This window comes from Mytilus galloprovincialis, chromosome 13 (assembly GCF_965363235.1).
Source record: "Mytilus galloprovincialis chromosome 13, xbMytGall1.hap1.1, whole genome shotgun sequence".
NCBI classification, from domain to species: Eukaryota; Metazoa; Mollusca; class Bivalvia; order Mytilida; family Mytilidae; genus Mytilus; species Mytilus galloprovincialis.
In genome coordinates this window covers 67,034,523-67,061,268 of record NC_134850.1, presented here as the reverse complement: position 1 = coordinate 67,061,268, position 26,746 = coordinate 67,034,523, and the positions used below count along the sequence as shown (strand labels likewise).

Below are 26,746 nucleotides of genomic sequence, written 5' to 3'. Positions count from 1 at the left end.
TAATACCGTAATGGTCGATTTTGTACAGTAGTCGTTCATGTGGGACTTTGTCAAAGGCCTTTGAAAAGTCTAAGAGAATTAGATCTACTTTCCTCTTTAGTCCTCTGCTTCAGTGACTCATTTAGAAGATGTAAAATTATATCATTTACATGAATGGACCCCATTGGAACAAACTTTAGAGCTTTCATGGGTTATCCCTGATGAAGTATTAGCAATTTTTTTTCATACACTAATAATTTTTTAATGCCAATATATTTTACCATAAATGTGTTAGTTTTGTCTTAAACTTTATGTACCGTATATATTCTGTGTTGTAATTATAAATATGCTTGATATTTTATTGAATAAAATATTATTATTATTATTTCAATTGGTCCCAATTTTAAACGATTTAGGATACTTTGACAGAAACCTCGATCGGCGGTGATCCTCTAATTTAGGATGGAGATCCCAAAGAAAAAATAATAATACACATCGCTTCCCTCCCTTTCAAAATAATTCCCCTCTGATTTTCAGCCCAAGGTATGCATTGTACATGTACATGTTGTAGTAAGTCAATGTCAGTTGCAGTTTTATTTCACACCCGAAAAAAGGACACACGTCAATTATACATATACAATATCAAAGCCTAAACTCGTATGCATTCAAATAAAGAAAATCCATTACATGAATTGGGTCAATATTTAGATCTTTCAGGACCTTTGGCCCTAAAATCGGAAAGGTTAGCAAGTTAGCCTTTTTGTCGAGCCTTCGACTTGAGTCGAAAAAGCGAGACTAAGCGATCCTACATTCCGTCGTCGTCGGCGGCGTCCACAAATATTCACTCTGTGGTTAAAGTTTTTGAAATTTTAATAACTTTCTTAAACTATACTGAATTTCTACCAAACTTGGACAGAAGCTTGTTTATGATCATAAGAAAGTATCCAGAAGTAAATTTTGTAAAAATAAAATTCCATTTTTCCCGTATTTTACTTATAAATGGACTTAGTTTTTCTGCGAGGAAACATTACATTCACTCTGTGGTCATGGTGGTTAAAGTTTTTAAAATTTTAATAACTTTCATAAACTATCCTTGATTTGTACCAAACTTGGACAGAAGTTTGTTTATGATCATAAGATAGTATCAAGAAGAAAATTTTGTAAAAATAAATTTCCACTTTTCCGTATTTTACTTATAAATGGACTTAGTTTTTCTGTGAGGAAACATTACATTCACTCTGTGGTTAAAGTTTTTAAAATTTTAATAACTTTCATAAACTATCCTTGATTTGTACCAAACTTGGACAGAAGCTTGTTTATGATCATAAGATAGTATCAAGAAGAAAATTTTGTAAAAATAAATTTCCACTTTTCCGTATTTTACTTATAAATGGACTTAAATTTTTTGCCAGAAACAAAACATTCACTCTGTGGTTTAAGTTTTTAAAATTTTTATAATGTTCTTAAACTATCCTGGATGTCTACCAAACTTGACAAAAGCTTGTTTCTGATCATAAGATATTATTCAGAAGTAAATTTTGTAAAAAAAAATTCACTTTTTCCGTATTTTACTTATAAATGGACTTAGTTTTTCTTCCAGTTAACATTACATACAGTCTGCAGTTAAAGTTTATAAAACATTTATTAGATTCATAAACTATCCTGGATTTTTTACCAAACTTGGAAGCTTCTTTCAATCAAAAGACAGTATCGAGAGGGAAATTTTTATTGATGTTTTTCCTCATTTTTGTCGAGTCTGCGATTAACAGCAAACGTAGGCGAGACACTGGGTTCCGTGGAACCCTTACGAATTTTTTTATGGTTACAAAGCTTTACTTGTAATTTTGTTTTGTTTTTTGAGAACAAAATATTACATGACCAAGGATTTGTTTAGAAAGAAGGTTCAAGATTACAAATCCTTGACATGACCAACAAAAATTAGTCAAAATATAAATATGTAGTGTTTTAAATTTAAACACCACAAGAATATTTTGCTTGATAAATTAAGTTTCCTCTTTAGTCCTCTGCTTCAGTGACTCATTTAGAAGATGTAAAATTATATCAAAGATGGATTTTATATCAGCTATTTTCATTTCTGCAGGTTTTCTGTTTCATTTGTCAATATAAAATGTTTGTTGATGGTATTTAATTCTTAATTACACCTTATGTAAGAATGCTGCATTTTGATTGGTTGAGAACCAGTGTATTTTTTGCACATTCTAACTTTTTTTCCTCATTTAAAAAGAATTTGCCTCAAATACCCATGATACCATGGTGTTTGCCATTTTGGATATCCTTTTTTACCCTCGCGAGACTGTTCCAGCCAAAATTATTCGGAACCTTTCTTACTTATCCCGATTGTTAAGACAACTAGGTTAAACACTTGATTGAATTAAACCGAAAACTGTAAGAGATATATACATATAAAGAGCCTGAGGGAAAAAAGACGTCTTTACAAATGAACGATTTAATGATGGAATAACAATGACGTATACACATACTGACATATAGATACCATGACGTTAGAAAAAACAGCATTAACGGACATGTATAATTCCCACGGTACTACGATTACCATTCATATGTACAGAAAGTATCAATCAAAATCTATTCAGTGTAATTAAGGTGGTACCCAATGCTTTCACTAAAATTAATTTGGCTCGTTTAATTTTCATAAAATTTTGTCAAAGTATTTACTTTGAGACTTTAATAAAAATATAAAAATTTAAAATTTTTTGAACCAACTGTTTTGTTAGAAAAATTACACTGGTTATATAGCAATTTGACAAACACCAATTTTGATCATTGAGAAGCTTAACACTCCTTTTACAACACAATGTAATTAAAACGTATAGCTGACTTTACAGAGTTATCTCCCTGCAGTGTTAGGTACCACCTTAAACAGATATATCATGTTATTGAGTAGTATTTGCAAAAAATACCAGTCTTTGGACCAAATTTCCCTCGCCTAGCGGCTTGTGGAAATTTCACAGTCCCTTGACATGAAAATAAGATAAATAATATGCTGTCTCATTTACATTATATATGTTTTTTAATATCTAGTTAAGTTATATTCACAGAGGGTGGTAAAGGGGGCCCTGAACACAGAAACGGGTGAAAAATAAAAAGGCTGAAAACGTTGCACGAAAATAACCCTTTACTGTCCTCTTCACATATATTTATACACTGTAATAATGATATTTTGAATATTTTATTTTGCAGCCAATTATGGCAGTCACAGTTTCTGTCTTAGCCAATATTGTTGGAGTTGTTGGCCTTGTTGTCATAGTGATAAAACTGGTACAAAAAGTTCTGTCACACAGGAAGTGGGTAGCAGTTTATGATGCTTTGCCTGGAGAGAGTCATAAGAAACATTGGCTGTGGGGACATGTACATCTGGTAAAGTTATACAGTTCGTCATAGCTACATTTTTACTTTGATGTAAATAAAATTGAGAATGGAAATGGGGAATGGGTCAAAGAGACAACAACCTGACCATAGAAAAAACAACAGCAGAAGGTCACCGACATGTCTCCAATGTAGCGAGAAATTCCCGCACTCGGAGGCGTCCTTCAGCTGGTATTATAGATTCATTAATATTCGTTGCATACCAATTTTCTTTGATTTTGTTGGTCCAGAGGGACCATGAATTTAAATGAACAAAACAAATTTTTCTTAAGGAAAGTATGCAGAAGTTTGCCAAAGCAACCATTGGAAAATTGGTACCCATGAAAATAAAGGAATACATGCAGTATTACATGTGTAACATCATCTCTCGGAGTGTCCAGAATTTTTTTTTGTTTTTCCAATATTTTCTCTAGTTTAAAACAGAAAGACAAGTATTGATAATTAAAATACAAATTAATTGGACAGAATTTGATTAAAATTTGTGATAAGCAAAACAATCTATCAAGCTTGAAGAATAATGAGATCCACTATTTATTTAGCCTCTGAACTCACAAAATAGTAAAGTCTTTCAATGAACAACTTTCGAGTTCGATGCATTTCTGTCAAAAACTCTTGTTTTAGTGAACATCACTTATGTGTTTAGGGGCCTCCTCCCTTCCATTCCCATGTTGAGTGAGTGGTTGGAAAACTATGATACTAAGCATGAATTATTCGGCAAATTGAATTCTAATAATTGACATTCAGCACTTGTATCATTAGGGAATTGTGATTAAGTACCTACAGAACAAACATTATTGGTAGTTTACCCTGCACAATGACCATCACTAAGACGCTTGATGAATTTTGATAGTGCAGGAATACAGGCGATCCCCTCTGTCTGGTAAATGACGTCATAAAGGCGCACATAATTGACGATTTTTTTCCAGGTGAGGGATGAACTTGAAAGTGGTCTATTCTTTCAAAATTATGCAAGTTCTATAGTTAATTAGGTTGATATAATCTGTTCAGAAAAATCAGTTGTAATGTCACTATCACAACATCAATCATTTAAGAGGAATATACTGTAGACCAACTAATTTTAGGGAAAAATTTATTTTTATGACTTTCATGAGTAGGAAAATAAAGCAAATAAATTGTATCCAATGTGTAAAACTTAGATCTTTCCCTATATAACCATGTCAAGTAAATTTGAAGTTCATGACTTTAAATCACCCTTCAGTGGCCATGGGCTAGTAAAGGGGCTAAACATAAAAATAAAATGTCTGCAAAAATGATTTTTATGCAGTTAAGCTGCATTATGCGAGCACCCTAGATTTGTGTTCTACCCAATAAATGCTGAAATACTTGCCATTGTTATTACCTAGCTCGCTACTATGTTATATATAACTAATTGAACACTTTTTTAATACTTTTTATTCTGGATTACAAAAAATATCACCAGAAAAACCTTAAATGATCGTCGATTTATCCAAAAGTTTTGAAGTTACACATAGGAAATAGTGCTTATTAAGAATCCTTGTGTAGTTCATTATGACTTGTGCTTTTAGCTAAGATGTCAAAGAACAATTGTATGAACTATTTTAATCGCCGAAAATCTCTTAAGACAAGTAGTTTAGATTTCCCAAATGGCAAAAGTCGTAGGGATATTGTTTGTCATCAATACGTAGTACAATTACGTCAGTAGTCTATTATATAATAAGTTCAACTGTTCATGCTGTTGGCGGCAATTTCAAATTAGAAAAAGAAATTTTCGTAGCTTTTCAATTTGGAGGCATGTGTGTAAATTAGCGGTGGTCCGAGGTCCTCGACCTTCCACTTTTGCAAGCGGAATTTCGAATAGGATAGTTGGTTTCTAGCTACGCCCGACGTAGTTACCTTCCACTTGAAAGAAAATAAGAAATTACTTTGCAAACCTTTTCACCATGTTCACCAAAGTCTCCAATTAAACGAGCTAAAAACTTATTTTTATCATTATTATTTATGACAGCGATATTCATTTTGTTCAACCGCTAGCTTTATACAGAAAATCGCCAACAAATATTGTATAAATTCGAGTAAAATCGTATCTGATTGACAAAAACAACATTGTAAACACATAACAATGGCGGCCGTGGAGACAAAATTTTACAATATCGGACACGATTCCGGAAGCGGATAAGGATAATTCCGGGTTTGGCGATCAATTACTAAATAAATCAAAGCGATCCTTGATCAAAGCAGGTGAAAAATAAAACTATGCATGGTAAATGAATATAAACACTAGAAGATATATGTAAAAGAAAGAAAAAGCAGAAAAATATTTTATACAGAAACTCAAAATTACTTTTTGACAAATTTTAATTTAAAAATCCAATACAACGTGACAGCTGGGAACAGTATATCTAACAATATACATATTCATGGTCACAGTCTAAATTTTCTTTATCACTGATAAATGATGATAATGCATGTGAGATACTTTTAAAGTGTAAACATATTACTGCAATTTCGAAGGGTTATTTGTTTTTCTCAATTTTGAAGGGTCAATTAAAGTACGGTAGCTGAAAGTGTCTTTCTTTATTTTCACAAATAATGCACTTATATTATATATACCTAAATGTAAGTAAATCATATGATATATAGGTGGCATTTCTTTGGGCCACTCTACCCCCTCCTGTTTGATAACTTGGAAACGGTCGAGCTCCCCACCCCTAAACCATATGAGGGCAGATCCAGGATTTTAGGTTAGGAAGGGTGCAAACTTAAATTTTCGCCGAGCAGAGCGAGGCTAAAAAAAATTTGAGGTAAAATTATCGGAATATTCTTTATTAAGCTGAGAACAACCCATGCTTTGCAAATTTAAGGGGGGTGCAACCATATATATTCATGTTTGTGACAATATGAAAAATCAAATGAAATATAGAAAGAGTCGCTGGGGGTCACCCCACCCTTCCTGTTTTAGAATTTAAAAATGGTCCAGATCCCCACCCCTAAACCATATATATTCATGTATGGGACAATATAACAAATCAGATGAAATATAGGGGAGTCCCTTGGGTCACCCCACCCCCTCCTGTTTGAGAATTTGAAACCCGTTGAGATCGCCACCCCTTAACCATATATTCATGTACGGGACAATATAACAATTCAAATGAAAGATAGGGGAGTCCCTGAGGTCACTGTACACCCTCCTGTTTGAGAACTTGGAAATGGTCAAGATCCTTACCCCTACACCATATATACTCATGTATGGGACAATATAATAAATCAAATAAAATATAGGGGAAGTCCCTGTGGTCACCCCAACCCTCCTGTTAGAGAACTTGGAAACGGTTGAGATCCCCACACCAAAACAATATATATTCATGTATGGGCCAAACTATAACTAATTAAATGAAATATAGATGGAGTCCCTGGGGTCACCCTACCCCTCCTGTTTGAGAACTTGGAAACCAATGAGATCCCCACCCCTAAACCATATATATTCATGCATGGGACAATATAACAAATAAAACGAAATGTGGGAGAAGTCCTAAGGGTCACCCTATCCCCAGTGGCGGATCCAGAAATTTTCGTAAGTGGGGGCCCACTGACTGACCTAAGAGGGGGCCCGCTCCAGTCACACTTCAGTGATTCCCTACATAAGCAACCAATTTTTTCCCAAAAAGGGGGGGGGGGGCGGCCCCCCTGCCCCCCAAATCCTCTGCCTACCCCTACCTGTTTGAGAACTTGAAAACCTTGAGATCTCCACCCCTAAATTATATAGCGGTATATTCATATGTATAGGACAAAATAACAAATCATTTACATTTACTATGGGCAGGTCAGTCAGACCTCACCTTTGATCCCTGTTGTAGTGAACATTTGTCTGATTCGTGTCTTATAACTTTTGTACTATAGAACAAAAACTCAGTTTTCTTTCCAGGGAAACCAGTCCGTTCATACAATTACATGTTCATACTAAATCAACTTGAACTTCTAGCAGTCAAATAAAACCAAGGTTAACTACCAAGTAGAACAACTGCAATCATTGGGAACTTGTACCACTGCAGACTCACCATAAAAAAATATACATTGATATATGCATTGCTTTTGAAACCTTGATAACGTATAAATTATTTGCCTTAATAAATAAATCATTACATAAACATGAATGGACTATATATGATTCTTTAATGTTGAGGCAACATTGCCACAGTTTTCATAATTACGGTTGCCTTGGTTTTTGGTTAACTGCCTTCAGTGCTTACAGCGCTTTGATTACAGTATTTAACCTAGATAGACCATTTTACATATGTTTTTGGTCAAATGAGTAATGAAACAAGGCCATAACAAAAAAGAATGTGTTAAGGTTGCCATTTTTTTATTAGACATCTTGCAGCACAGTATCTCGTAGGGTAAAGCCTGGGCTGATACATGTATCTATGATACCAATTTATATTAATGACTAGATCACTAAATGAGGTTGGTTTTAAAGATTTTTTAAAAATTTGAAGTTTTAAAGCAAAATGAAAGATACAATTCCCAAATGCTGATATTGTTTTGTGAACACCTGCATGATCATATTTGGCTGATATCTATATATAATACCAATTTATCCTTTAAAAATTGCAATAATAAATGCACACAATAATTTCTGAATTTACAGTAAAAGTTATAAGTAAAATTAATGTTTGCAGATTTATATTTTCAGTACCCAGGTCCAAATGAAGAAGGATTGAAATTTCAGATGGAACGGGTTGCAAACTTTCCTAAAATTTATTGTATCTGGATAAGTCTCATTCGCCCAGTTGTTGTGATACATCATCCAGACTCAGTCAAAGCTATTCTAAAAACGTCAGGTTTGTGCTATCACAAGTACTCAAACGTAATACATTTGTACTATGATAAATACATGTAGACCACACATTTCACTCCCTGTCTGCTCTCCTTTTGGAGACTTACATGTACATGGCCGAATTTTCCAATTTATTTAGCAGACTTTATGTTTTTCAGTACCCTGGTCCCAATGAAGAGGGGTTGAAATTTCAGATGGAGAGGGTCTCAAGATTTCCCAAACTTCACTGCTTGTGGATAAGTTTTATTCGTCCTATCATTGTAATGCACCATCCAGATACCATGCGAGCTATCCTCAAAACTTCAGGTTTGTTATTTACAGATTATCCTATCAAACTAGATGGTGTTTCTTGGTTTCAATCTTATCAAAGTTGTGAATGTACAACATAAAGAAATTGACTCCAAGTTGATTGATTGTTTGCTGGTATTTGACACCAATTACACCACACTTGGCAGCTGGGAAAACTAGCAATCCTAGTCAAATAAGATAACACCAATTACTCCACACTTGGCAGCCGGCAAAACTAGCAATCCTTGTCAAATAAGATAACACCATTTACACCACACTTGGCAGCTGGGAAAACTAGCAATCCTTGTCAAATAAGATAACACCAATTACTCCACACTTGGCAGCCGGCAAAACTAGCAATCCTTGTCAAATAAGATAACACCATTTACACCACACTTGGCAGCTGGGAAAACTAGCAATCCTAGTCAAATAAGATAACACCAATTACTCCACACTTGGCAGCCAGCAAAACTAGCAATCCTTGTCAAATAAGATAACACCAATTACACCACACTTGGCAGCCAGCAAAACTAGCAATCCTTGTCAAATAAGATAACACCATTTACACCACACTTGGCAGCTGGGAAAACTAGCAATCCTAGTCAAATAAGATAACACCAATTACACCACACTTGGCAGCTGGGAAAACTAGCAATCCTAGTCAAATAAGATAACACCAATTACACCACACTTGGCAGCCGGCAAAACTAGCAATCCTTGTCAAATAAGATAACACCATTTACACCACACTTGGCAGCTGGGAAAACTAGCAATCCTAGTCAAATAAGATAACACCAATTACACCACACTTGGCAGCTGGGAAAACTAGCAATCCTAGTCAAATAAGATAACACCAATTACACCACACTTGGCAGCTGGGAAAACTAGCAATCCTAGTCAAATAAGATAACACCAATTACACCACACTTGGCAGCCGGCAAAACTAGCAATCCTTGTCAAATAAGATAACACCATTTACACCACACTTGGCAGCTGGGAAAACTAGCAATCCTAGTCAAATAAGATAACACCAATTACTCCACACTTGTCAGCTGGGAAAACTAGCAATCCTAGTCAAATAAGATAACACCAATTACACCACACTTGGCAGCTGGGAAAACTAGCAATCCTAGTCAAATAAGATAACACCAATTACACCACACTTGGCAGCTGGCAAAACTAGCAATCCTAGTCAAATAAGATAACACCAATTACACCACACTTGTGGCAGCTGGCAAAACTAGCAATCCTAGTCAAATAAGATAACACCAATTTCTCCACACTTGGAAGCCGGCTAAACTAGCAATCTTAGTCAAATAAGATAGGAGTAAAACTCACCTTATCAAATTAGGGTTTTAACCCACAACTTCAGTGTTGACAGGCTATTGCTCTCTGTCCTTCTTAGACCACTCACCAACCCATCTACTCACTAAGGTTGAATCTTCTAAGTCAAGATAAAGCATGAATACATTGACAACCACTGACAAGATAGCTGATTAATTACTGGCACATGTACAGGGTTACACTAGATTTGTGAGATTAACTCAACCGATAGCCTTATCCAAATTGCTCTGTATTACAAAATAATCAAAATACATCTAAGTGAAGCAAAAATAGTTCTTGAATCATATCAAAGATCTATAGCACATATATTAGAACTAGTTTCATGCCTAATAATAAAAAAGAACCTATCTGTGTGTACTAATTTGTGAGATGGTGTACAGGTACAGATTTTCAAGATTGCAAAACATACAGTTTTCTTTATCATTCTCAATGAAGGGTTTATCTTTTTTTTATGATTTAAGTATTGCACATATGTCATTTTAGTTTTGACTTTTTGTATTTTAGAACCTAAACCAAGAGGCCTTGGTACAGTGTATATAATGGGTGTGGACTGGTTAGGAGAAGGTCTACTGATTGCCAATGGGGAGCGTTGGGCCAGGAACAGACGACTACTGACACCAGCTTTCCATTTTGATATACTACAACCATACATCAAGGTTTACAATAGAGCGACAGATGTACTGTTGGTAAATATTTGTATACAACCAGAAGTACTTTGAGTATGAATGCATTATATATTCTGATGGTATTCATCTTCTTAAAAAGTCAAGCATATGTACATAATAGTATTAATGATAAGTATTACAGATGGATGGGTGTAGATGGCAAATTGAATGCATAGATATATTGAAGACATGAACATAATAATGTGATATGAAATAGACTGTGCTGTTGTAGGAGACTGACACACAGAGCAGCCAGATTTGTTTTTTTTTTTCTTGTTCAAAATATTACAGTCAACAGACCAACATATCACCTTTATATCCAGACACGTTAGTTTTTAACTCTAAATCTTTTGGAATTTATTCAAATTGCTAAATCCAAAACTATTATAGGGTAGATTGTTTTGCTGCTGATCATATAAAGGAACAAAGAAATAACCTGCATTCTCCTAGATTATTTGCATTGAATAGGTAACAATGACTTTATGTACACTAAATAGTCCATAAGTTTTTTTCTTATTTAAGGAATGGCTGTAATATTTTTTTCTGTCTATGAAAAAATAACATAAAAAATTTGGTGCACACTGAATAACGCGCATAGCGGGTTATTTAACAGTGTGCACCACATTTTTTATGTTATTTCGAATAGACAGGAAAAATATTACAGTCATTTCTTATAATTTAATTCTAAATTCCATTTTAAACCATAGAAAACCATGAAAAACGTTGATGACGTTACGGTCACATGACTAAATTATGTCTATGGGCTCATAACAAAATAACGTCAGCCAATCAGAAGACGTGTTACATCCAAAATTAAATTATTCTATTTTGCTTGAAAAATAGGTAGAACAATAACCTTCAATCTCAATTTTATTGTGTTGTTAATATTTTTATAATTTATTTTTAATAATTTTGTAGGAAAAGATAGAAGACCGATCTAAAGCTAACAAGTCATTTGAATTGTTCTCAAACATAGGCCTGTGCTCCTTAGATATCATACTGAGATGTGCTTTCTCCTATGAGAGTAACTGTCAGACACTAGGGTAAGATATCATTTATATTAAAAATTGATGTGAAATGAGCTTCATCTGAAATTCATGTGATAGAAATATAGTTGTCCTCAAACCAATGAATTTTTATCTAAACATTGCTGTAATTCGATTTAATACTTCATAAATTAAAAAAAGAAATAAAAAGATTTAAATAGACAACCATCAGGTACATAGAGAATAATTTGGAATTTGATGCAGCTGTTAAGTGAGAGGTTTAGCTAGCTATAAAACCATGTTTAATCCACCATTTTCTACACAAGAAAATTGCTAAACCCAGTCAAGAATGTGACAGTTGTTATCTATTTGTTTGATGTGTTTCAGTTTTCAATTTTGCCATTTCAATAGGGATTTTCTGCTTTTAATTTTCCTTGGAGTTTGCCATTTTTGTTTTTTTACCTTTTGGCATTGATTTATGTAGAAATACCTAATAAAGGGAGATAACTATGGATGTAGAAATACCTATTAAAGGGAGATAATTGTGGCTGTAGAAATACTTTATAGGGGTAAATTCAGTAAAACATTTCCCATTGACTTTAATACTAATCTATGTATGGAATTAAATTTATACCTGATTTACCTTTAGAAATTAGAAGCTTTCATATATCATTCATCATGTTCATGAAAGTGCAAATGTAGCCCTTTCTTTTGCAACAATAAAAACATAGGGTCATGCGGCATTTTTGGGCATTCACATGGCCTTGTTTACAAACAATGTAGATTCGCACTGAATTCCTATACTGACCCCCATTACTTTTCAACCCTGAAGTAAAACAAATTAGTACATTCAGCATTTATTTTTTTTATTTTTTTCAACTCTAGTTTTGATCCATCAACCAAAAAATATTTATTACAAACATTATCTACCAATCAGAAGAGCATATGACTTCAGTTTTATACAGAAAGCTCTCCCCCAATGGCTGGTCCCTGATGACGTATATTTATTTACTGAATTTACCCCAACAAAGGGAGATAAATTTGGATTTACAAATACCTATTGAAAGGAGATAATGTTGGATGTTTTATTATTTCAGAGAGAGCCATCCTTATGTTTGTGCTGTAGAGAAATTGAGTGAAATTTGGGTGGATAGATCTTTGTAAGTATACAGATAATGATTAAAACAAGGGTTTATTAATAAAAGATATATCTATTTTTGTATTGTTATCAAAGGGAGATAACTTTCAGCATTGAAGATGATGAAAAATAAAGTATTAATCTTTTCCAACATTTCTATTTTTATTTAATAAGCTTTTTTTAAGAGTATTTAGATGTTTGTATGCCCTTGAAAACAGCTTGAAGTGAATTTGATTAAAAATTAAAAGTTGTTCTTTCATAATCCAATTAAGAACATAATACAGTACAATTTTCGCGAAAGCCATCCCAAACTCCATACACCGAGTTTTTTCCTGGTGTTACACCAGGAAACTCCGACATCACTCCCTAAATTCTCAGAGAAATTTGGGAGTATTCCCTCCGACTTCCGCGTAAATCCATTACCTTTTGTTTATTGTGTTAGCGACATCTCTCCCAGTCTGGAGTGACGCGGTGTCACACCAGGTAATTAATTGCCCTAATTCTTCTGATCTATGCCGGCACGCGACAGTCAAGGTATGCGAGATTTCTTATGTAATTAAACAATTGTATTTCCTGTCTATTGATTATCAGTTTATATCTGATTGCTTGAAACAAATGAAAGATTAAAATAAAAATCAAAACGTTGTTGTTAATTCTTTTCATTACTCTGTACCATCTAAATCAATTTTTAAAAACAACTATATTTGATTTTGACTTCCGTTTTTTATCAGTAAATAAATATTTAATTTAATTAAAAGAGATATAATTGTGTAACAATAAACGTAGACTAACGTTGAATAAATTAGGGTAGTTTAAAGAAAAGTGACACGTCTCAAAGTTTTTTATACAAGTAAAAAAGAAAATATTATTCACTATCTGTTATGCTAATAAGTCTACGCCATTTCCATTTTACGATTACAAAATAAAAGTTTTAAAAAGCAAAAGGTTGTTGTTATTAAATGCTTTCAATTGCATTAAAGTTTTATAAAAAAAAATCTATACTTGATTATGACCTCGGTTTTTTTTTTATCGGTAATTTATATAACTTACGAAAAGAGACATACTTGCGTGAAAATAAATGGAAATGAACGCTGAAGGTATTAAATGTGAGAAAGAAAGAAAATTACGTGTCTTAAAACTTGTATATGCAAGAAAAAAAGAAAATACTTTTCACCATTCCTTATGCTTAATAAGTCTACAGCATTTTCTCTTCACGATTTGTTAGCATTACTTTAATAGGATAAATAATATATTTCGGCTACAACAGGAATACTTCTATAGCTGTATCAGCTCGTTGTTGCATAATATTCATTTACGCACAATGAATGTAAACTTTTGTGTTGTATTTAGAACAGTGATCTTTAAATATTTTTAAAGCAATTAATTGCCGTGGGAAGACGATACGCATCTCAGTGATCAACAGTGCGTAGTTGAACTTGAACTTGACTTTGCTCACAATATTGAATGCTAAGACATCAATTTTGTCCACGAGATTTTTATTTGGCGGACAATAGTATCATGTAACAGTAAACTCAGGTGACCTTTCTGGATAACCGTGGGAAAATTCATTCAAGGTTTAAACTTGCTTTCTAATGATTGACATAAATTTGTGTGCGTTCAGATTGAGGCTCTAGAAGGTACTTTTACAATTGATTAACCGGATTCTAAATTGTATTCCTTTTCTGAATTAACCAACATCAGCCTTTTATTTTTACGTTTCTCAATCAACAGAGGACATAAAACCGGACATTATTTATACGTCCATAGTCAACACTATATATTAATGGTAGATGAAAACAGGATGCATGTCGTTCAGTTCCTGATGGGCGTTGGTAGAGATCCTCTGTGAAAATTTGCCGATCGTAAAAATCCGATCCACATTTTTTTTTACATATTTCTTTCTTGTAGAACACGATATAATTTCATTTAAATATTCTATTTTATAATTGTTGAAATACTTCTTTTTATATTTCGCCGAGGACTTTTAACGAGCTGTAAAGTACGGATTGCGCCAATCCAATTTTATTTAAAATAATTAAAAGATCAATAACAGATCATAACGGATAAAAAACACGATTTTTTTTCTCCATATAATTAAATATTTAAAGGTTGTGATTATTGTGTTGTGTCTGGGCGGCGAATGTATCTCAGTATTTATGAATATAGGGCTGCCACATTGCATACAAATACAAATACAAATCTTTTTATTGGCACAAACTCATTAACAATAAATGGTTAAGACCTATGGCATTACATATAACTATAATAATTGACATGGTAGAATGAAAGGTTCCATGATAACATACAAAACTATTTGTCACTTTACAGTTTCTTTTTTAAATTCAAATATTTCAAGTCTGTAATCTACCGAGGTAGTGAAACATAATATTTTACATTTCAAAATAAATTGAAAGTAACAGAGTTCACTTGTTGATCCGATAAATTAACTCTTGGGTTTTAATTTAGTTTGGACATATTACCGTAAAAAACATCATTTTGTTTTAAGCCAGTTGATATTAATTATATAATATTGAACTATTAATGAACCGAATATTGCTCACTGAGTAGGTCATAAAAGGTTCTAATTGTGGTAAAATCGACTTTGTTGAAAAAAACAAAATTATGACCTGATCGGACTATAATGAAAATACAAAATAAGTGTTTTAATCGTATTTTTATACGTTTGTACGTTGTATGTCATATGACAATGACATGGGCAAATACATACAAGAATAATTATCTTATCTTAAATAAAAATGTCACACTTTTATCTGACAATGAAAGGACATTTAAATAACGTATTTTAAAGCACTCAGGTGCAATCAAGATCGATTAAATGTACAAAGGTAATAAATCTGGCTAATCCGATGATGTTGTCACACGTCATTAATTTTCAGTACATCCAATGGGCAATAAACCAATAAACAGCCACGCGGTGTTGGGAGAGAATCTTTGGAGGAAATTGGGAGTATAATCCGTGATTCGCGGTGTCACACCGCTACACTCAGAAATCGGTGATTAGAGTTCGCGATTACATACTCTCTGGGCGTACTGTATGTTATGAAAGATGGCTTTGGAATGAGAATTCATGAGTGATATATAGAATTACAACAAAGTATACCTGTCCCTAACACAGGTTTTTATGCAGTTAAGCTGCATTATGCGAGCACCCTAGATTTGTGTTCTACCCAATAAATGCTGAAATACTTGCCATTGTTATTATCTAGCTCGCTACTATGTTATATATATCTAATTGAACACTTTTTAATACTTTTTATTCTGGATTACAAAAATATGACCAGAAAAACCTTAAATGATCGTCGATTTATCCAAAAGTTTTGAAGTTACACATAGGAAGTAGTGCTTATTAAGAATCCTTGTGTAGTTCATTATGACTTGTGCTTTTGGCCAAGATGTGAAAGAACTATTGTATGAAATATTTAATTGCCGAAAATCTTTTAAGACAAGTAGTTTAGATTTCCCAGATGGCAAAAGTCGTAGGAATATTGTTTGTCATCAATACGTAGTACAACTACGTCAGTAGTCTATTATATAATAAGTTCAACTGTTCATGCTGTTGGCGGCAATTTCAAATTAGAAAAAGAAATTTTCATATCTTTTCAATTTGGAGGCAGGTGTGCAAATTAGCGGTGGTCCGAGGTCCGCGACCTTCCACTTTTGCAAGCAGAATTTCGACTAGGATAGTTGGTTTCTAGCTACGCCCGACATAGTCACCTTCCACTTGAAAGAAAATAAGAATAAAATTTGCAAACCTTTTTACCATGTTCACCAAAATCTCCAATTAAACGAGCTAAAAACTTATTTTTATCATTATTATTCATGACAACGATGTTCAATTTGTTCAACCGCTAGCTTTATATAGAAAATCGCCAACAAATATTGTATAAATTCGAGTAAAAATTCATATCTGATTGACAAAAACAACATTGTAAACACATAACAATGGCGGCTGTGAAGACAAAATTTTACAATATCGGATTGGATTCCGGAAGCGGATAAGTGTAATTTCAGGTTTGGCGATCAATTACAAAATAAATCCAAGCAGGTGAAAAAATACATCTATGCATGGTAAATAAATATAAACACTAGAATTGTAAACCAAAAGATATATGTAAAAGAAAAAAAGCAGAAAAATATTTTATACAGAAACTCAAAATTCTTTTTGACAAATTTTAATTTAAAAATCCAATACAATGTGACAGCTGGGAACAGTATATCTAACAATATACATGTTCATGGTCACAGTCTAAATTTTCTTTATCACTGATAAATGATGATAATGCATGTGAGATGCTCTAGATCTTAAAGTGTAAACATATTATTGCAATTTTGAAGGGTTATTTTTTTATCTCAATTTTAAAGGGTCAATTAAAGTAGCTGAAAGTTTCTTTCTTTATTTTCACAAATAATGCAACTATATTATATATACCTGAATGTAAGTAAATCATATGATATATAGGTGGCATCCTTTGGGCCACTCTACCCCCTCCTGTTTAATAGCTTGGAAACTGTCGAGCTCCCCATCCCTAAACCATATGAGGGGCAGATCCAGGATTTTAGGTTAGGAGGGGCGCAAACTAAAATTTTCTCCGAGGAGAGCGATGCTAAAAAAAATTTGAGGTAAAATTATCGGAATATTCTTTATTATGCTGAGAACAACCCATGCTTTGCAAATTTAAGGGGTGCACACCCGCCCCACCCCCATCACCAACCCCCTGCACAGTATATTCAAGTATAGGACAACATAATAAATAAAATGAAATGTAGGGGGAGTCCCTGGAGTTACCCCACCCCCTCCTGTTTGAGAACTTGGAAACAGTTGAGATCCACACCCCTTAACCATATATATTCATGTTTGTGACAATATGAAAAATCAAATGAAATATAGGAAGAGTCGCTGGGCGTCACCCCAACCCTCCTGTTTTAGAATTTAAAAATGGTCGAGATCCCCACCCCTAAACCATATATATTCATGTATGGGACAATATAACAAATCAGATGAAATATAGGGGGAGTCCCTTGGGTCACCCCACCCCCTCCTGTTTGAGAATTTGAAACCCGTTGAGAGTCCCACCCCTTAACCATATATATTCATGTACTGGACAATATAACAATTCAAATGAAAGATAGGGGGAGTCCCTGAGGTCACTGTACACCCTCCTGTTTGAGAACTTGGAAATGGTCAAGATCCTCACCCCTAAACCATATATACTCATGTATGGGACAATATAACAAATCAAATGAAATATAGGGGAAGTCCCTGTGGTCACTCCAACCCTCCTGTTTGAGAACTTGGAAACGGTCGAGATTCCCACACCAAAACAATATATATTCATGTATGGGCCAATATAACTCATTAAATGAAATATAGGGGGAGTCCTTGGAGTCACCATACCCCTCCTGTTTGAGAACTTGGAAACCAATGAGATCACCACTCCTAAACTATATATATTCATGTATGGGACAATATAACAAATAAAATGAAATGTAGGGGAAGTCCCTAGGGTCACCCTACCCCCAGTGGCGGATCCAGAAATTTTCATAAGTGGGGGCCCACTGACTGGCCTGCTCCAGTCACACTTCAGTGATTCCCTATATAAGCAACCAAATTTTTCCTCTGCCTACCCCTACCTGTTTGAGAACTTGAAAACCGTTGAGATCCCCACCCCTAAATTATATATATTCATATATATGGGACAAAATAAAAAATTATTTACATTTACTATGGGCAAGTCAGTCAGACCTCACCTTTGATCCCTGTTGTAGTGAACATTTGTCTGATTCGTGTCTCATAACTTTTGTACTATATAACACAAATTCAGTTTTCTTTCCAGGGAAACCAGTCCATTCATACTATAACATGTTCATACTAAGTCAACTTGAACTTCTAGCAGTCAAATAAAACCAAGGTTAACTACCAAGTAGAACAACTGCAATCATTGGGAACTTGTACCACTGCAGACTCACCATAAAAAATATACATTGCTATATGCATTGATTTTGAAACCTTGATAACATATAAATTATGTTGATGTAACTTTGCCACAGTTTTCATAATTACGGTTGCCTTGGTTTTTGGTTAACTGCCTTCAGCGCTTACAGCGCTTTGATTATTTATTATTTTCTAAACTGATTGGTTTATTATAAAATATAAGTTATAAAGTTTTATTGATTACAAGTGAGAGTCCTGAATGTGTATTTAATAATTGCTGCTAAAATTAAGCAACACTGAATTGGTAGCTGTCATTTATCTTTTTTATGCCCCACCTACGATAGTAGAGGGGCATTATGTTTTCTGGTCTGTGCGTCCGTTCGTCCGTCCGTCCGTTCGTCCATCCGTCCGACTGTTTGTTTGTTCGTCCGTCTGTCCCGCTTCAGGTTAAAGTTTTTGGTCAAGGTAGTTTTTGATGAAGTTGAAGTCCAATTGACTTCAAACTTGGTACACATGTTCCCTATGATATGATCTTTTTAATTTTAATGCCAAATTAGAGATTTTACCCGAATTTCACGGTCCACTGAACATAGAAAATGATAGTGCGAGTGGGGCATTCGTGTACTGAGGACACGTTCTTGTTTTATTCTATATTTAGATGCTATATTTATAATTACAGAAACCCAGTTTTGTTTCCAGACTTCATTTTCTACTTAACCAAAACAGGGAAGGAATTTAGAAAAGCTTGCGATTATGTGCACACTGTTGCTGAAGAAATTATTGAGAAAAGGAGAAAAACACTGGTTTGTAGAACAATATATCATAAATAAGTGGATATGTGGGGTATATCAATTACACATAAATAAAGGCAACAGAAGTATACCGCTGTTCAAAACTCATAAATCTATGGACAAAAACCAAATAGGGGTAACAAACTAAAACTGAGGGAAATGCAATAAATATAAGAGGAGAACAACGACACGACATTAAAATGTAACACACACAGAAACGGACTAAGCATTAGACAAAATCCCATGAGAATAATAAACATAACATCAAAACCAAATACATGAATTTTGGATAGATAAATTCTGTGACAAGTCTTATAGTAATGTGAATTCACACTCAAAAATAAGAGAAAACAAACGACACAACGGAAACACAACGTTAAAATGTAACACACACAGAAATGAACTATAATATAACAATGGCCATATTCCAGACTTGGTACAGGAAAAAATGGTAGGTTGAACCTAGTTTTGTGGTATGCCAAACCTCCCTCTTTTATGGCCATGTGAAAAATAACAGTGAAAAATAACAAAAAAAACACCATTATCCCACAGATAACCAGCTAAATTTGTTATATTTCTAAAAATTGTTTTGTTCATCTAATTCGGTAATGTTTTTAACTGTGTATTTACAGGAGGTCGAAGGATTACCAAACAAAGACACAGGTAAAAGAACTAGATATTTAGATTTTCTGGATATATTGATAACAGCTAAAGATGAGAATGGGGAAGGATTAACTCCCTTAGAAATCAGAAATGAGGTTGATACTTTCCTATTTGAAGGTAATTAAGCTACAGATAATAAGGATGTTGATTTTTTTTAAGAATTAATTTAGAGCAGACTTTAATTTGGTGCAGATTTTACAAAATGGATGCATTACTTTTGTTAAAATTTTCCCAGTGTGCTCTTCATAAACATACTTGCCAAGTGACATGATATTCGCGTGTAATACACGCTTTTTCAACGATTTACACGCCTCGATTTTGTCACATGGCGTGTACACGCTTTTCACCACTTTACACGCGATTACACGCTTTTTCGTTCTTTTCATTTTTTGGTCGTTAGTGATTTCGCTATTCTCGGGTTTTTTCCTTATTCGGCGATAAATACCGAAAATTTCGAAGAAATTGTTTGGCTGACATTGTTTGTTTTTCTATACGAACGAACAGCAAAAGGTAAGTAGTTTGTGATTAGTTTTTACGATTTTGTGACTTTCTTTCAAATTCACTTTAATGGGGAGATGAACACGGAAATAGGTCGCTTTCAGGGTCTGTACTATCGTCTAAACCGCTGATTGTTAAGCCAAACGATGTGTACATGAACGTACCAAGATTCAAGATTTATAAATCATATTTTGGAGTTCGAGTTTAAATGATAGAGTGACGAATTGTGCATTCTATGTTGCAATGATGTAAAAAATACACATGAGAGGGGGAAAACAATTTAGCTATTTGAGTAAGCATTCAACATGTTAAGTTAAATGGAAATCAAGTTATAAAACATTTTTCTTTTTCAATTTCAGTTTCAAATCTAGCCAAAAGATTTCAATGGGCCATGGGATGAAAATATCGCAGAACTGTTGGATCAGCTCTCATAGTGCCAGCTATCTTCTGATAAACTTGCCAGTTTTGACCAGACAATAGCAATGGGAGCAATGGCAGAGATTATAGATGACATTTTACAGTGCCAAAAAAAAACATTATGACATTCTTCCAAAGCTTGATAAAGCTAGAGCTAATTGAGTTGAGCCAAATATGATTGAAATATCAATTCTTACTGAGAGAGAGCAATTATAAAGAAATTCACATTGAATTCTTATCAGAACTTAACAATGTTACATTTGTATTGTGTGCTGTTACAATATGTATCAAATAAATTTAACAAAACTTGAAACTGGCAGTTGTTTTCAATATGTGCCTATATATAGCTAGTGGTGCATTAAAAGCAACAAAACAGACCACTGTAGGATACAATAAAGTTTACAGAGGACTATATATTGTTCTTTTATAATAACACTTTTGTATAATGTGAACATTACCACATTCATATTAAAAAGTCCGCATCTATGTCACGCGTTTTCACACGCTTTTTGACATGTCATGTCATGTCATGACATGATTTTCTATTGTCAGAGGTTGGCAAGTATGTTCATAAATAATATACCATGTGGTAAGATTATATAAATGAAGCAGACAATCCCATTTCACAAAAGTATGACGTATGTACACAGACCACATTGTATTTATTTTCATTGCATAAAGTATTTTACCATAGCTTTATTCAAATAACATTACAGGCATGGTCTTATCAAAGTCATATTTCATCTATTATCTCTAACAAAATAAAATCATGTTATGACAGATATTTTTTTTATTTTAATACCCCATACAAAGTTGCATATGGTATAATGTTTTTGACCAATCTGTCAGTCAGTCTATTTATCGGTTCTGTTCTTGTCATCACAACTCCTCTGAAACCACACAACAAAGTGTCATGAAACTTTATAGACAAGAACAATAGGACATACAATGAAGATCTGCATATCAACAGGAAGCTATGATTCAATTTTTTTCTATGAATCATGCCATTTTGAACTTTGAAATTTGGCCTAAATATACTGCTACTGTAACAATAGTTTGAGTGTACATGTGTTACTTTTTTTCGCTTCAAATATCTTCTTGTTATGAACGCTTAAACTTTTTGTGCTGAATTAGAAATATTTTTTTAAATGGCTGCTCATTGACATATACTTTTCATGTTTAAAGCCTTGAACCACAAATTCAGAAATCCATGAAGCAATGATTTCCCCACAAATAACCATAAATAAACATGTTTTTATCTTACAGGACATGATACCACAACCAGTTCTATGTGCTGGACTTTGTATTCTATCTCACAACATCCCAAATGGCAGACAAAAATACAGGAAGAAATAGATCATTTATTGAAAGCTAAAAAATCTTCTGAAATTGAATCGTAAGTTATATAGAGAATACATTCAGTGTATTTTGTTTGGACCAGACATCCTAATACAAAATCTAAGGGGAAACAATATTTGCAAGGATCATATGAAAATAGATTCCTCGAAAACATAAAGTATGAGAGGCGGTAGGAGGGGTCCTGATCCCGAAATCCTGGGCTTTAAAACACCAGATCCTGAAATCCTGGGCTTAAAAACATGAAATCCTGAGGTCCCGAAATTGAAAAAAAGAATTCCCAGATACAGAAAGGGTCAATCCCGAAATCCTGAGCTTACAAACACCCGATCCCAGAATCCCGATAAAGGTCCTATCCCCCCTCAAGTTAGCTGCGGAACGGTAAAAAATAACATAATGACCTAAGAGCTACGGTTCCGCAGCTACCCTCAAGTATGATTTTAAATTTTTCCAATCAAGAACAATTTTGGAAGGGTAAAGTGCCCTAATTAAAAATAATTGTTAAGTATGAGGAAATTTTAAGATGTATTATATGTTAAATATCGGAATATTTATAGATATTTTATGTCAAAGGTTGCAAAATTCTAATTTTTCTACAAATAAGGATAAAATTTGCATATTTTCACACATATTTCTTATTTGGCAATATGAAGTGCATGCAAATTCTACAAAAGTATTTACATGAAATTTTGTATTTATATAGACAAGCATTGTAGTAAATTATTGAGTTGGTACTTGCATGTATTATAAATTTGCAGGCCAAAAAGCTAGGGAAAAATGAGAAAAGAAAGGACTTTTTTGTGATGACAAAATGTATTTCAGTAGAAAGTAAAGCCAAAAAGGAATTGTATTACAAAATAAATATATTTTTGTAGGGAGGACTTACCAAAACTAGAATCCCTTACCCTTTGTATCAAGGAAGGAATGAGACTCCATTGTCCTGTTGGTTTTATATCTCGTGTCACCACCAAGGAGATGATCATAGATGGCATTACAATCCCTGCCAATACAACATTAGCGTTACAGATCTATAATCTGCATCACAATGACACTGTGTGGGAAAATCCACATGAGTTCATGCCTGAACGATTTTTACCTGAGAACTCAGCTGACCGAGATTCTTATGCTTTTATTCCATTTTCAGCAGGGCCAAGGTAGGTATTACTTTTGAATATAAGACAAGGCATGAATATATAGATTATTGTGAGGATTTTATCATTGAGAATAATGTGACTGCCTCCCATAATAAGAACTCTCATTCTGATATCTGATACTTTCCTGAAATCCCAATAATTAAACCACATCTTTGTCCAGTCTTCCAAAATCACAATAATAAATTCACACAATATTTCTTAATATACAGTACTTCTAAGTGTGCTGTTTATTGCTGTAAATACACTGTTTCAATATAAAAAAAGAAGATGTGGTATGATTGCCAATGAGTCAACTCTCCACAAGAGACCAAATGACACAGAAATTAACAACTATAGGTCAACAAACAGCCTTCAACAATGGGCAAGCCCATACCGCTTAGTCAGCTATAAAAGGCCCCGAAATGACAAATGTAAAACAATTCAAACGAGAAAACTAACGTTTTGTTATTTGAAATTTACTTGAAGTGCAGTAACAAAATTTCTCTTTTTCTGTTCAAATTATTCATTACATGTTATAATATTACTTTATTAGTGAAGAATTATAATATTTCTACAACCATCACATGAGTTCTTCAAAGGTCTGTATAATGCATACATTATGTTTTCAGATTTGAACCAACTGACTTTTGTGTGCAATTTAGGCAATATTTTCAATAGAAAAATAGATACTGTGAATTTAATATTTGTTGGATACCAATTTTCATGAACCAAGAATTTAAATGTTCAACGAATTACAAATTTCTATCAGGTTGTATGCAGACTTTTGCAAAACCACAAAATCATATATCCACAAAAAGGAAAGTATTCTGCAATCCAGGAAAATTGGTACCCATAAAAATACATGAATCCACTACAGTAGAATATGTCAACATTGATTTCCTCTTATATCACTTTATCGGTAATTCGTATATTTTCCCTTTGATCTTACTGCCTAATATTTTCGAGTATCGACGTACTGGCTGTATCACTGAAAATATAAGGCAATACATTGTGTGACGTCAATTACCGATAAACAGAATAATAGGTTGTTTCTTTTTTGATACTGACTATATCATGTGGAATATCTTAGCTCACCCTAACGGGCTCGTCTAGATATTCCAGGTCTGATATAGTCAGTATCAAAAACGAAACTACCTATTATTCTATATTTATCAGCAAAGTTAGAAAATTGAAAAATGCTATCACAAAAAAGGAGGCAAGAAAAGTCTTAGCACTAAGAATAAAAGTGTGAAAAAATAAATAGTACCAACTATATCTAGGTAATTTTCAATAAAGAACATTTTAATTTATACACGAATGATATATTTTTTTCAGAAATTGTATTGGTCAGCATTTTGCCATGAATGAACAAAAGGTTGTACTTGCCAGACTTCTTCAAAAGTAAGAATACATTAGAAGTCCCAGTTGTCATACATTCTTCTTTAAAACAGACTGACAAGGTTAAACTAACTGGGAATGTATGAAACCACAATCTCATATTTGTTGCTACAATGTTTTATAATTTGGTAACATATACAAGTTAGAAAGAGATGTACTATACACAAAAATACAACAGCATCCCAATAATTCAAGTTACCAAAATATATAGAGAGGTCAAAGTTCATTCAACAATAAACAAATGTTAATAATATTTCAAGCTCTAAATTTCAAGCCTAACCAAGCATCATTGTTTACTTCTTCAGGGATGAGAAAATCGGTATATTTTTCAAGAGGAGATAACTTTCACAAATGTGCTAAATTCCAGGGATGCTGCAAATCAACTAAGTTAAACACTTCTCTAGGTCAAATGATGTTCTAAGGTCACACTATATTATCCACAACTGGCTTACTCACTTTTTTTTTTTTGATGGCATGCTACACATTATAGTACTAATGTACATTCGCTTCTCCTCAAAAGTCTTTAATTATAATTTTATTTAAGCTTTCTTAGAACCCTTACTATATAATGCCATTTTGGATTTTTTGTGGTTTCTGGCCTGAATGATTTCTACAACTTGATAATCTGTTTTCTAGGTTTACTTTTCAACCAGATCCAGACTGTCTGGTGAAGAAAAAGATTGGAGTTGTAATGCGAGCTGAAAATGGAATAAAACTGTTAGCACATCCGAGGTCTTAAAGATCTGAAAAATAATGTAGTTTGTTATTATCTGATTTTTACTTCTTTTTTATTGGAATTATTTCTTGTAATTTGTTATTTTCACATTCATTTGTTATGATTAGATTTTAAGAATAATTTCTGGATTACTTTATTATTTATATGCTTAGTAACCAGAAGTGTGGACATTTTGTATAAAGGCCTGTGATAACATGTTTCTAGGTTATTTATATGATACATGATCATAACTGTGCAGGTCATGTCTGGGTTTCTTAAAAAAAAAGACGTAAGCCATGAACAATTCAATATACTAATGCTCAATTTTAGTTCAAGGATTTTTCATTTGTGAAACTCCGTCCCAGGCCTGATGTTTGTGATCTTTTAACCTGATGTCCTCCCATTAATTCTATTGTCAAATATTCAACTTACCTGAATGATGGAGATTTCATATCAATAATTGTTGATAATGAACCAAATGTCAATCAGACATAGTTTAACTTATTTGACAACATTTTTTGTCAGATTGTTCAAGGGGTGCTAGGGGTGGGTAGGAAGTCACTTGACATAAATAACTGTGATATATAGTTGGTTGTATTTTAGATGATAAAGGTTTTGCAAATATATTGAATTTTAAAAAATTATATTTCATGTGTCAATGGGAGTATAGTAAATATGTGTCTAGATGTCAGAAGGACATTCTAGTTAAAAATCATTTATCTTATTTTAAACTTTCAACAATAAGTTTGCATACAAAATAAATTATGACTTGATTGTGTGATGGTTTGCTGTAACTGTAAAGTAATTAAAAATTAATATTTTATACTGTACTATCTAATGAATTACGAATGTGATAATGTTTTATTGTGAGAAAAGTCAAAGTGGACAGAAAACAATCAGATTTAATTAGAATGAATTTTAGATAAGCATGGTGTACCAAATTATCTTTCATTGGTGGTTATTATTAACACCGACTTTGAAATTGAATAAATTTACAAATGATATTAAAAATAATAGTATGATTGTTGTTATGTTTAATTTTAAAAATTATATCAAGGACATTGTTCATAAATTTCTTAAGATTTTGTAATCACTTTTCCAGGATTAATTTGTTTAATTATATGTTGTTATGGAAAAGAAAAGAAAAACACTCCATTTAATTTCTATGCAAGACCAAATAAAAATAATCTATACTTTT

General features: G+C 33.2%; 1 protein-coding gene across 2 annotated transcripts; it reads left to right on the top strand.

Moving 5' to 3' along the window:
* Window positions 1-451: 451 nt before the first annotated feature.
* Window positions 452-26,746, top strand: LOC143057912 (cytochrome P450 4F6-like). Of its 2 annotated transcripts, none has more exons than XM_076231373.1 (12): window positions 452-522; window positions 3,202-3,378; window positions 8,362-8,509; window positions 10,340-10,521; window positions 11,419-11,543; window positions 12,584-12,646; window positions 19,257-19,380; window positions 20,001-20,148; window positions 22,213-22,342; window positions 23,178-23,456; window positions 24,771-24,836; window positions 25,470-26,746. In XM_076231373.1, exons 2-12 carry the CDS (start codon window positions 3,208-3,210, stop codon window positions 25,570-25,572), a joined length of 1,539 nt encoding a protein of 512 aa, XP_076087488.1. In that variant the 5' UTR covers window positions 452-522; window positions 3,202-3,207; the 3' UTR covers window positions 25,573-26,746. The 2 variants fall into 2 exon arrangements, with proteins under 2 accessions (XP_076087488.1, XP_076087489.1); XM_076231374.1 differs by lacking the exon at window positions 8,362-8,509 and adding an exon at window positions 8,060-8,207.

Coding starts and splice junctions, on each gene's coding strand:
- LOC143057912 (XM_076231373.1), top strand. CDS start 3,208: ATGGCAGTCACAGTTTCTGTCTTAGCCAATATTGTTGGAGTTGTTGGC. Junction 11,544..12,583: donor AGTAACTGTCAGACACTAGG/GTAAGATATCAT, acceptor TTATTATTTCAG/AGAGAGCCATCCTTATGTTT. Junction 20,149..22,212: donor TGATACTTTCCTATTTGAAG/GTAATTAAGCTA, acceptor TTTATCTTACAG/GACATGATACCACAACCAGT.